This window comes from Myotis brandtii, unplaced genomic scaffold, assembly GCF_000412655.1.
Source record: "Myotis brandtii unplaced genomic scaffold, ASM41265v1 scaffold506, whole genome shotgun sequence".
Lineage (NCBI taxonomy): Eukaryota > Metazoa > Chordata > Mammalia > Chiroptera > Vespertilionidae > Myotis > Myotis brandtii.
In genome coordinates, this window is record NW_005369287.1 from 2,508,873 (window position 1) to 2,521,358 (window position 12,486).

Sequence of the window (12,486 nt, forward strand, 5' to 3'; positions counted from 1 at the left end):
GCGGGGCGGGGCCCCCCCCCCCCCAGTGCACAAATTTTTGTGCACCGGGCCTCTAGTTTTTTATAAGCCTGGGTTTCTTTTTTCATGAAAAGACTAATTTGTATGAACTTCCTAAATGATACTCACATAGTACCTTCTAATATCCAGGCCATATTAAAATTTCCTTAACAGTTATCTTCCTACCCTCTGCTTACCAATACTCAAAAATACAAACAACTAATAAACAGCACTTATTCCTGCTGAAAAGTTGACCCAGATGCCACAGCAAGTTTCTGACAACCCCAATGCCTACCATATAGAGACAACTGCATAGAAAGTACTCCGCTGTTTACAGATGTACTTATATTACCACTGTCCTTCTTAAGCTAAACTTATATGCTCCAATTTAGACCAAGGCTAGGCACTCTGCAATCCTTTCTGGAGTCTGGTAATTAATTTAGAATATTTTATATTAAAATAAATATGGGTAAATAAAAAAGAACAACTTAAATTTTGCATGAAATTTTTGGGGGGTTATTTTTTGTTGTCATTGTTTTGTTTTTGCATGATTTTAAATAAAATATGAGATTTCAAAAAGGATGCAGCAGGTAAAGCCTATAAAAGCACTTGTCTCCATTGATGGGGCAATGAGTAGGAATGGTTTTCATGAGCAAACTTGGGAATCTCATTAAGAAAGAAAAATGGAGATCCAAGTTATTTAATATTTATTTCTAAGAGACTCACCTGTAACCTTGCAATCTCTTCCCCAAATTTCTTTTGCTGTTTTGCCAGGATAGACTGATGGTACTCAGCATTGGCCTGCATGATACAGTGCTTGGCAGCCAGGACAGGGAACACCTCCTGGAAATAAAAATACTGACCAGGGAAGAGTCCAACCACACAAACCACCACAGACAACATGGGATGCAGGAAGAAAAAGGAAAAGGAGACAGAAATTAGAATTACCCCATTAATCGTTTAGAGAAAGGTTAGTCGTTAGGTGTAAACAGAGAAGACCACATGATTTTGCATGGGTTGAATTCAATCATTTCAATTTTTTTCTTCCAATTAGAATGAAGGGGTGTTTTTATTTTCTTTTAAGTGAAGCCAATTAAAATTTTTACAATTCTCTTTAATCGAGCCATGAAGTCAACATTTTGTTTACAAAGAAGAAAGGAAAGCATGCATTAGAAAGAGAAGTAGAATGGACAGCCAGAGGAATAGCAAGCACAAGGCTTTAGAAGCTTTCTTTTGAGCCCTTTTCCAGCCCTTAGAGTCAACTAAAACCATTACTCACATACACTAATGAAATTGCTCTATAGCTGACTGTTTCATCATGTTTAAGAGACAAAAGACAGGACAAGTAAGTTCCCACTTATACTCATATCCTAAGACTTTTTAATAAAGATGATTTTTAGCTACATAAAAATTTAGTATCGTATAACTAACATTTCAGTATCATATACTCAAAAACACATAGCCAACAGACAAATGAACTAAGTTAATAACTAATATGATTTAGTGTTATTCTGCCCTAATCTGTCTTAAAAAACTACATTCAAAATTAATTGTAAAAGACCCAAAAACATGAACCAGGGAAGCTTGTTGTATGGGTACCGGCTCTTCTAAAATGTCAAATCCTAGCCTGCAACCTTATTGCTTTTAGGCAGTACATGTCATATAAGATCCAATAAATATACTAGACAATCACTGTGCAGACAATAAATCAATCAATCAATCGATAAATAAGACATTCAAAAACTGAATTACTACCTATGTTCTTTCCTGTCTCCCAATGAATAATATCCTAGCTTCCTGGATCATTATTTGTAGAAATTTCAGTTTTACAATTAAAATATGAAATATCTTATGAGCTTTATTAGTAAAAAAGGCAAAAATAAAAGACACCTAAATCTCAAACTGCACTCATGCCAGTTCTCAAGGTAAGGCTGGAGCAACTTGGTACTTAAACAGGAGAGCTTCGAGGAATACCAGGAATGCTGCAAAGTCGTTTCCATGTCTTTGTAGGTGACATTCTTCTCTCCATGACAAGACTGAACTAATGGCCCAACAGGATGTAACGGTACACTGTGCAGCTGAACATGAGGTCTTTCCAATGAAAAAGAGGTGAGAGGGGATCCCAAGTCTTTTTTTCAGAGTAATATTATTAATACCCAAGAGTCCTGGGCAACTTTCAACTGATATCTTGGTGTATTTTAAATTTCCAGGAATCTTCACATTGTACATTTTCTGACTAAACTAACAATGTTCTATTGATGAAACTTACATGCTTTTTTTTTTTTTACTCCACCGCAAAACTATCTGCAACTTCATAATTTTTAAAAATTCCTGAATGATCTATTAATCAATAAACTCCGCTACGAGATCATGTGACAAATACCATGTGCTATCATACTGATGAAACTAATTCCTTGAACATTTCTGAAAGAGTAACTGAATCATACCACGTTTCACTCAATCTCAGTTTCCCTTTCTAACCATTCTAAATTTACTTGTTAGTCTAATAATCTGCTTTGTCCTTCCAAATGATCATCACTGACTCGTCATTTCAAATGCCACTTCAGAAAAATTTACATTAAAATAATACTTCCTGCAATAAATATGTGGTTTAAAGATGGTTGTTTTCCTTAGCTGTTCAACAGCAGCCCAATTTTTCTATTCCTGTTGACAAAACTTAATTCTAATAAAAGTATTGGCTGATTTTGTTTCCTTTTCCTTTTTCTTTATGTCTTTAAGAAAACAGGACAATAATTAAAAGTGTGAACAATCAACATGCTCAAGTATTCATGCTTGTTGTACCAAATCACCAATGAATCAGAAGTACACAATACCCTTATTTGATAAAATTATTGAGACAGATATTTAAAAATTTCCAGGAAGAGATTTAGCTTGGAAAAACAAGTTAAGTGAAGAGCAGAGGCAAAGGCATCCCCTCAATATGAAATAAATTTTCATGCATCTTAAATAAAAAAATATTTCTACAAATACATTCTTTAAATGCCTCTCCTAAAATTTCAAATCTTCATAAAATGTAATTTTCAACTTGCTTCTTGTACACAGTATCCAAATATTTCTACATGCAAACAGCCAAGTGTGTATAAAAATGATAACTGACCTTAGGGAGAGTGTCTTTATACTGACACTGCTTGAAAGCATCACCAAAATAATCTGCAGCCTGATTTGCCAATTTGGCTATAATGGCATCTTTCATTTTATCTGGAATAAAATATGAAATTGACCATTATAATTAAAATAAAGTAATCTGATATATCATGATTGTACATGTCTTTAAAAATCCTTATTGATGAAATCAATTCATCTGCATGAAACTTAATTATTCCTCAGGCAAATACAAAGAGTCAGAAAATAATTTAGTGGTAGCCAGGAGCTAGGGGAAAGAGGGAATAGAGTGTGACTGCCAGTGGGTATGAGGTTTCTTTTGGGGATAATGACAATGTCTTAAAATAAGACTGGTTATGGTCACAAAACTCTGACTATACTAAAAACCAATGAAGTATGTATTTTAAAAGGATGGATTTTACTGTATAGGAATTCTATGTCATATGGATTCCACATGACTGCATCCTTAGTTTTAATTTCTCTGTACTTACATATTCAGCCTATATTCCAATCTGTTATACTAAATTACATGCCTTATAAGAATTAATCTTATTCCCTCATTCAGAGCTAGGGATTCTGCTAGGCTCAATCTTGTCAGTTAGATCTCGATGAAATGAGATCTCCTTAAAGGTACTCTTCTTCACTAATGAATCTGAAATTAGCATGACTGCCCCTCCATCCTTACCCCACAGCCAGACCAGACCACCAGCCATTATCGCACAATCCACCTTATTCTCTTTAAAGACATTTATCTCTCTTTACCTGAGCCACTTAATTTCTTATTATCTCCCCAACACTCAACTATAAGCTTCCTGAAATAAGGAATCTTGCTTGTCTTCTAACTCTATTTACCTAGAGCAGGGGTCCTCAAACTACGGCCCGCTGGCCACATGCAAATACAAATATTGTATTTGTTCCCATTTTGTTTTTTTACTTCAAAGTAAAATATGTGCAGTGTGCATAGGAATTTGTTCATAGTTTTTTTTTAAACTATAGTCCGGCCCTCCAACGGTCTTGAGGGACAGTGAACTGGCCCCCTGTTTTAAAAGTTTGAGGACCCCTGACCTAGAGCTTAGAGCAGGGACTAGAACACAGAAAGTACTCAATAAGTATTTGCTAAATGAATACATGTTTGACATATTACAAACCTATATAGACATTATTTCAGAGTTCAATGTTTTAAGACAATAGCTAACTATCCATTTTATAAAAGATTGCAAATACAACTTACATTCTTAAATGTGCATTATACCACCTTAAGTTCAGAAAAGGAAAGCTGAAAATTTTCAATAACGCATGTTTCAAGTTCATGCTCTACACTGAACATGTTATATTTTAATCATCTTCTAATTTTAAAAAACTATCACTTATTTTCACATGCAACAAAATGACAAATTGGAATTACCTCTTGTGGCCTTTAAAAAAAAGACTTCTTGGGCCTGTGCCAGCATAATAAGACTGAGGGTCCCAACAGTATCTGGAGATATGTCCACAGTAGGTTCCCGATTTAAGGCAGATAAAACCGTCTCTTTAATATGTAAAAAGGCACCACTAGCAAACTAGAGGGGAGTAAAAAAGAATTTCTTTAAAAATTTATAGGAACTCAGTTAAGACTTAATTTTCTACTGTTAGACACAAAATTATTCCAAATGTTAACTCAGTTGAATAGTTATTTAAATTTTATATTGTGCAAAATAGCTCTAAAACATCTGACCTACAGACAATAAGGGTATTTTTTCTAAAATACTATAGAGTAACAAGAAATTTAACAAAGATAAAAAGTCAATTGTAACAAAGAAAGTATATTAACAGGACAAATTGAGTAAACTTATTTTTAGATATACTTCCTCAAAACTAATATGAGAATAAAGGCAGGGATAAAATATTAAAATGTTTTTAGTACTGAATGCACTTGGTTTGGTCCCAAACAAATTCATTTCTCAAACAATTAAACATATATGCTTAAGGAAGCCTCAAACACTACAGATACCTACTCCTCTGAGGAACAGCATTACCACCCAATGCTAATGATTTCTATTTGACTCTCAGAGCTCCTTGGTGAAACATTAAACATCAGATTTGTCTTCCCAATTATATTTTTCTAACATTAACACTAAAATCACTTTGCTTTCATGAAACAAATGATACTAGTAAAAAGAAAGAAGTCAGTCTGGGATTAAAAGGTGTTGTGGGTTACACAGATAAACTATGCAGAGATAACAAAAAGTTAACTGTTTCATGTGAAAATGATGCTTTCTGCAGTCATGAAGTATCATAAAACCAGAGTATCTGCAGAGAGTGATCAGCTGACCCTGCTTAGTAAACTAACAGAATCACAGACTAGAACAGCAAAGAAACCAGTCTCTCATTCACAGATACGGAACTGGAGCCCTACAGCAGTTAAAGAAGTTAGACAGGACATGCAGCTCTTGGTGGCAAACAGCCTAGACAAGAATCTAGGTCTTGTAATACCATTAGTTATCTTTCTATCGCTAGGTGTCCTGCTGTGAATCACAGAGGTGACTCACAGAATGGAATGTGTCCTCACTAATTCAGAATGCCCTTCCTCTAAGATCTCACATGCCAGTTAACAATTACAACTAGTAGAAAACTAAATAAAAATTTACTTCATTATTGCATTTTAAAACATTTGCCATTTATGGCCTCAAAAAGAAAAGGTATATATGCATCATACTTATCATCTGATTGTATGGTAAGCAACAATATGGAGTATATTATTTGCTTAAAGTATGTTTTCCTCTCACTTTTCTAAAACAGCATTCCTCACCTCTCCCCTACACTTCAACAATGGGAAAAATCAGACTCCACCTCTGAGACAATCAAATTCCAGAGCCATGGGAGACCCTGGAAGGACCATTTGGAATTCCATTAAACTTGGTTGGAATCAGGACACCTGAAACCCCAATGCACCACTTTATTAGCACTTCTGCCCTTAGTCTTCCTGTCTGTAAAATGAGAATGACATTATATAACATGCTTCACGTGGTTTACCTGAGAGTCAAATAATGTATATGAAAAAACTCAGAAAATTATAAGGTAACATAAAACATGAAAACAAAATTATAGATATTACCACTTAACAATCACTTATTGTTCTTTAAATTGAAACAAAAAATGGAAGTGAATAATAAACAATTGCCACAAAAATCATATGCCTTATTAGTAAATATAGCATAACATTACATATCTGACCACACTTAAATATGACCTCTCCACAAGTGTCAAAGTTAAACTTTTCTTGCTAAGAGGTCTTAAGTTTTGTGACTTGTGTGAAGCTTTACAAGTGTCTCACTGTAAAAAAAAAAAATTAAAATAAAATAATGCACAAAATCTTTAAATGAGGTTATTTCATACATTTTATAATTTGAACCTAATTTATTGAGCCATTATGTGCCAGGCACTGTGCTAGGTGCTGGGTATACAATGGTGAGGAAAATGAGAGCTGGTTTATAGTACGTAGTTTATCTAAGAACCTCAAAAATATAAATCAATTCATTAAAAAATATACTACTTTTCAAGAAAATATCTGTGTGTAAAGAAATATCTGTAAACCTAAATGCAAATTATTTTCAATTTAATCCAACTTAGTGTTGATCATTATGTAGTAACTACTGTTCTGCATACCTGGTAATGCTTAGCAGCGATTTTCAATCCTTCATCATTATCCAGGTTCTGTTCTGCTGCAATTTGGCTAGCTAAGGCTGCACAATTGAACAACACACAGCTCTTTTCATATCCTAAGCTTGCAAGAGCTGTAAAAAATTGAGAAGGAAAATTTATCAGATTATTTTTTCTGAAGAAAATTAATGTTTCAAAGAGAAATAATACAACCTCTATCCCATTGCCTCTCATAAAAACAAGTTGCCAGCCCTGTTTTCTCACCCATCATAGGCTCCCAAATTGATAGCTGCCCTGCCAGGCATTTATTTTCATAACAATATTCCCATCATCTAAAATTCAACAGATCAATATCTTATTCTTTCCTTCCCTTTAGTCAGGTTCAAAATGAAAAGTCATTTTCACATCATTTCTCACTTAAATTCAAATACATTATTTCTATTTTTCCATCACTTCTCTAAAAAGTATACCTTCCCACCACATTTAAACCAATTCCTCACTACTACAAACCTAAGCAAATGCCAGAACCAGAACCTCCTAGCTGGCCTTCCATGCCTCGTTCCGTTATGCCAATACGTCTCTCAGAAGACTAACAAATTATTTGCTTAAAATACAACTTTGATCAAGAATCTACGCGCCTCACATCCATTTAGAAAGCTACCATTAAAAAAAATGTTTTTTAATTTAAAAAAAACAGGCAGGCTGGCGTGGGTCAGTGGTTGCGGGACAACCTATGAACCAGGAAGTCACAGTTCAATTCCCAGTCAGGGCACATGCCCGGGTTGAGGGCTCCATTCCCAGTGGGGGGCGTGCAGGAGGCAGCCAATCAATGATTCTCTCTCACCACTGATGTTTCTATCTCTCTCTCCCTCTCCCTTCCTCTCTGAAATCAATAAAAATATTAAAATTAATATTAAAAAAAGATTGAGAGTTTAGAAAAATCTCCAGAATATGATGAAAGCACAGAAAATGTATGGTGGTGGAGCAACTTCAAAACACACACGCATATACACAAACAGGGCAATACAGGAAAGCCATGGCTAAATATAAAGCAACTGGTCCCACTACAAAACAAAAAGTCAATGAACCTCAGGATGAATGGAATATATTCCAAGCAACAGATATGGGTAATCTTTTATATACAAGATATATGTATATATCTCAGTCTATTATATTTCCCATAAACATTATCATCCCAAGCTGTAGTCTAGCTTTTATTTTGACATTTCTTATGTATAAAATACTTTTTGAAAACTTTTTTCCTTATAATTAAATCCTATCTTTTTTCCTTTATGATCTCTCCTATCAGACCTAAACACAAATCAGGTGTTTTGTGTGTGTTTTTAAAGAAATATTTAATTCTCCTTTCTTCAAATAGCTCTTTTTCTTAATATTCAACTCCTCCCCGTTTTAACCTGTGCTCTTCTTTTATATATATAAAAGAGAGAGAATCATTGATCAGCTGCCTCCTGCACGCCCCCTATTGGGGATGGAGCCCACAACCCCGGCATGTGCCCTGACTGGGAATCTAACCGTGACCTCCTGGTTCAGAGGTCGACGCTTAACCACTGAGCCATGCCAGCCGAGCTGTGTTCTTCTTTTCACACAAAGCCTTTCAAAATGAAAATAGCTTGATTATATAGTTTTTCTAATACTTAAAATAGTTTCTAAAAACTACAAAAGAAAATAAAAATCACCAAATATGTTACACCTCTGAGTTACCCACTGTTAATAAAAATGCAGCAGCCCTGCCCTGTAATAGGCCTTTTATTCAATATTCCATGCAGATAGCTTTAAATGTCAAATATATATTTACATTATCATTCTTAGAATATAAAATTACACAATATTTTAATGAATGAGTAGCCCATGCTTTATTTAATCAAGACATTACTAAAGGACATTTAATTCCAATATTTACTACCAGAAATACCTTGATGAACTACTTCCTGCTTTATTTAAGCTTTTTTTTTTTTTTTTTTGCCTCCCACTTCTTCCAGGAACTTGGTTCATCATTTAACCTATCTTACTTAATTATCATTTAGTTCTCTTACCATCTGCTCCTTATTCTCAACCTACTAATTTGCTTGTCGCAATATCACTAAAAATCCTTTTCTTGACCTTGCCTCTCTCTCAGCATAATGCTCCCTTTACTCCCAAATCTTTACCCCAAGTTTTCCGAAATAAACAACCCATAGTTGCTGTTTCCATTTCATTACTTCTGGTCCAGCTCGCAACCTGATGCAATCTGGCTCCTGAGTCATGCCCCTAGTGAAACTTCTTTCGTTGCCAAATCCAGTGACTTCTCCAACCTTACATGACTTGACCCCTACTATAATGACTGTCAATAATGTTACAACCTGGAAGAACACCAAAGTCACCTGGAGATATTTTCAAAGATACTGATTCCAGTTCCTCACCTTGAAATACCACACCTGGCATTCTGTAACTTTACCTTTAAAGATATACTGTATCTTTAATATTTCCCCCAGGTAATTCTAATGTGCAACCAGGTTCAGGAGCCACTGGACTACATGGTCGCTGAAATTCTTCTGGCATTCAGGTCAATGTCTCTATTCTTCCATTTCCCCTGAGATCTGAAAGCTTTTTCTCAGCCTCATTCTCAGGAATCTCTTCCACTATTTCCCCTGAATGTTGTATTCTCTAGCTCTGGTTTTCACACTTTTCCCAATCTATACTCTACCAGAGGGGATAAATTTATTATCATTTAGTGGTAACTGTTTCCAAATCTACCTCTTTTGAGCTTTAAATCCATTATTTCAAATGCCAAAGAAAAGTTTCTACCTAGACATAACACAGAAAACTCAAACTCAACCTAATGAAAGGAATAAGTCAACAGATCAAACCAAGTTATAAATCTTAATTAGCATCCACCCTTAATTCCTACTCTTCCCTCTGACTAATAGTAGATCCAGTCAGTTTCACCTCTGAAATGTCTCTCAATCCCACCCCTTCTCTTCTGGCCCACATGCACTTCTTGTCTAATTTCATCCATAATAACTCTCACAAGACTCCTAACTCATCAGTTTCTCCCTAGTCTCTGGGGTTAGGCTTTCTGGATTCATATCTGGCTTCATTAAATCCCTGCCATATAACCTTAGAAAGTCATTTAATCTTTCTAAATCAGTTTGCTCAACTGTTAATAACAGTGCCTTTCCTCATTAGGCTCCTGGGAAATTCAGTGCCTGGATGGAATATGTACTCAATAAATGTTAGCTATTAATATGTAAGAAGAAAGAGTACAAAACTCATGAGTATACTATTTACAACTCTTCACAATCTACTTTCCAATGTCTTCTCCCTCCATAACCCTCAATTCAACCTATGGTTTCAAGCCTTAACAATATTTAGTATTAAACTAACATGTATTGTATGTAATTTATAGTGATTAATATTGTTATGTAACAGTACATAGCATATATTCTATAATACACATGTAGTATATATAACATATATATGGTTATATGTAATATTAATATTATTCATTGCAGCTCATATTTACTGAGCACTGTTCTACGGACTTTACATGAATTCACTCATTTAATCCACACCAGAACCACTGAGATAAAGAGTACTTCACAGTACTATTCCCTACTTCACACAGATGAGAAAATTAAGGCACAGAGAGGTTATATGCTGAGCTAGCAGTTAAAAAAGCCTCACTCTTCTGACCTTTGATTAAAATGTTCTACCTATAATGTTATTTTCTATCTGGAAAAACCAAATTCATCCTTCAAAGCCTAACTCAAACACTGCTTACTTTCAATAGGCAGAATTAACTTCCTCATCCATGCTCCCCTTTGTTCATAGGCTGCTCAACTTTCTCCCCAATCAGTCTGAATACAACTGTCTTATTCACTTTTATAACTAGGACAGTGCCTGGCAAGGCATAGGCTCTCTACAAAATTTTTTAATTGCATTAAAAGTTGATGTTGAAAAGAAAAGAAAATGTAAAAATGTTTATTATTTAAAAAGAATCATTACAAGAGCAATTTTAAAAACCTAAAACAAAGTGTTTAGACTAAGTTTCCCATCATTTATTATTAAAAAATTACATACCCAACTTTACAGACCCTCCAAAAAGTGAACCTTTATCAAAAGCATCCTTCCAGGTAAATGTCAAGCAGATCTTGATAAAGAGAAAACAGAAAATTATGTTACCTTCTTGAACCTCATTAAATATTAAGTCTCTTTCAGAGAAAAATTCATAATGAGGAAAAAGACAAAAGCTTCAACCTATCTAAAACATTATCTTCTCTAACCAACCAAGTCCTTTTCCTTTCTTGGCCATAAATTTTTTTTTAAGTAAAATACTGGCACTAAGTTATTTCAATTGGTCACTCTGCTTCAGTAATTGTACACATATTGTCTTCTCCAAAATACACGGTCTTATTCATCTTTGTAAAAACACAATGGATTGAACAGAATAGGAACTTAATTGTCAAATAAGCCAAGAGAAGCACGGGCAATAAAGTAAGTACTACAGGTTTCCCAGAAGATAAAATAAAAACTATTCCATGGTGACAAAAGTAAGAGAATGTTTATCTTTGGTGGATGGCATAAGATCATTTACTTCTTGATTTGGGTAGTGGTTATACATGTATATTCACTTTATGAAGATTCAAGCTATATACATATTTTCTTTCACTTTTCTGTATGCATGTTATACATGAATAAAGAGTTTACGTCATAAATTTTTAAAAAAACTGCATCTCACGCTTCTAAAATATTCTGCATACAATGATTTAAAAGAAGTTAGTCTCTTTTAAATTATGTGTTGCAATTTAACTTTTTAACTCTAGATTAGAGTATTTTCAATATACACAAAACTAGAGAGAATAACATAACGAACCCCCAATATACCTATCACCAGTTTCTAGCCTTTTGTCTTTCTTAGTTCATCTACCACCCCACCCCCCCCCCCCCCGCCTTTTCCCTGTCCACCCACCTCCCACCCCAAACACACACATACTTTTTTGAAGTACATAAACTAAAATACTTCCTGAATTATAGTTTCTCTCTTAATTCTGTAAAAGCCAAAGGGAAGAACACTATAGATTAATCAGTCAATAGTGGATATAAAATGCAGTTAAAATATATATACAGAAGTTACTGAGGAATGAAATGAATAGAATTCTAGGAAACATTCTTCAAAAAGACATAAATTTGTATCAGATGGGCCTAAGCTAATTTGTATTTAAAAGTCTCACAAAAACCTAAAGATAGTGAAAAGGCACCATTTATTTTAATAAAATGATACCATGAGTGGGAGAAAATGGGTGACTTGCCATTATCATATAACTTTACAAATTAAACAAATGACTTACCTGATTTTCAGAAAATGGGAACTTAGGTTCAATGGAACAAATCTGATCATAGTATCTAAAGCACAGAGCAAAAGTTAAAATTAGCAGAGTTAAATATTATGCACATTTATGTAAATACAACTGGTTAAAGAGTATACTAACATTATTCACGCTTACCTTGAGTGGCCCACAAATTAATCAGCCATTTTGAAGTTTCTGAACATAATCTTTTAATGTGCAAACCAAAAGCTAAATGCATGCAATGAAAAAACTGTGAACAAAAACTCATCCTCCCTCCAAAGAAAAATACTTATCAACTATTATTGCCTATAGGCAAATATCTAAACAGAAAAACCAAAATATTTCTTAAAATACTATTTCTTATTAGGATAACTGGTTA

At 34.2% G+C, this 12,486-nt stretch overlaps 1 protein-coding gene across 1 annotated transcript in view; it reads right to left on the reverse strand.

The window, feature by feature from the left end:
- Window positions 1-12,163, reverse strand: part of PDCD6IP (programmed cell death 6 interacting protein) — a 39,277-nt gene extending 27,114 nt beyond the window's left edge. The window contains exons 1-6 of the mRNA XM_014548424.1: window positions 12,108-12,163; window positions 10,840-10,909; window positions 6,766-6,893; window positions 4,526-4,679; window positions 3,116-3,216; window positions 724-840 (exon numbers count right to left, since the gene is read on the reverse strand). Of these exons, the coding sequence (XP_014403910.1) occupies window positions 724-840; window positions 3,116-3,216; window positions 4,526-4,571 (264 nt within the window). The 5' untranslated portion in view covers window positions 4,572-4,679; window positions 6,766-6,893; window positions 10,840-10,909; window positions 12,108-12,163. The remainder of the gene's footprint in view (window positions 1-723; window positions 841-3,115; window positions 3,217-4,525; window positions 4,680-6,765; window positions 6,894-10,839; window positions 10,910-12,107) is intronic.
- Window positions 12,164-12,486: the final 323 nt, after the last annotated feature.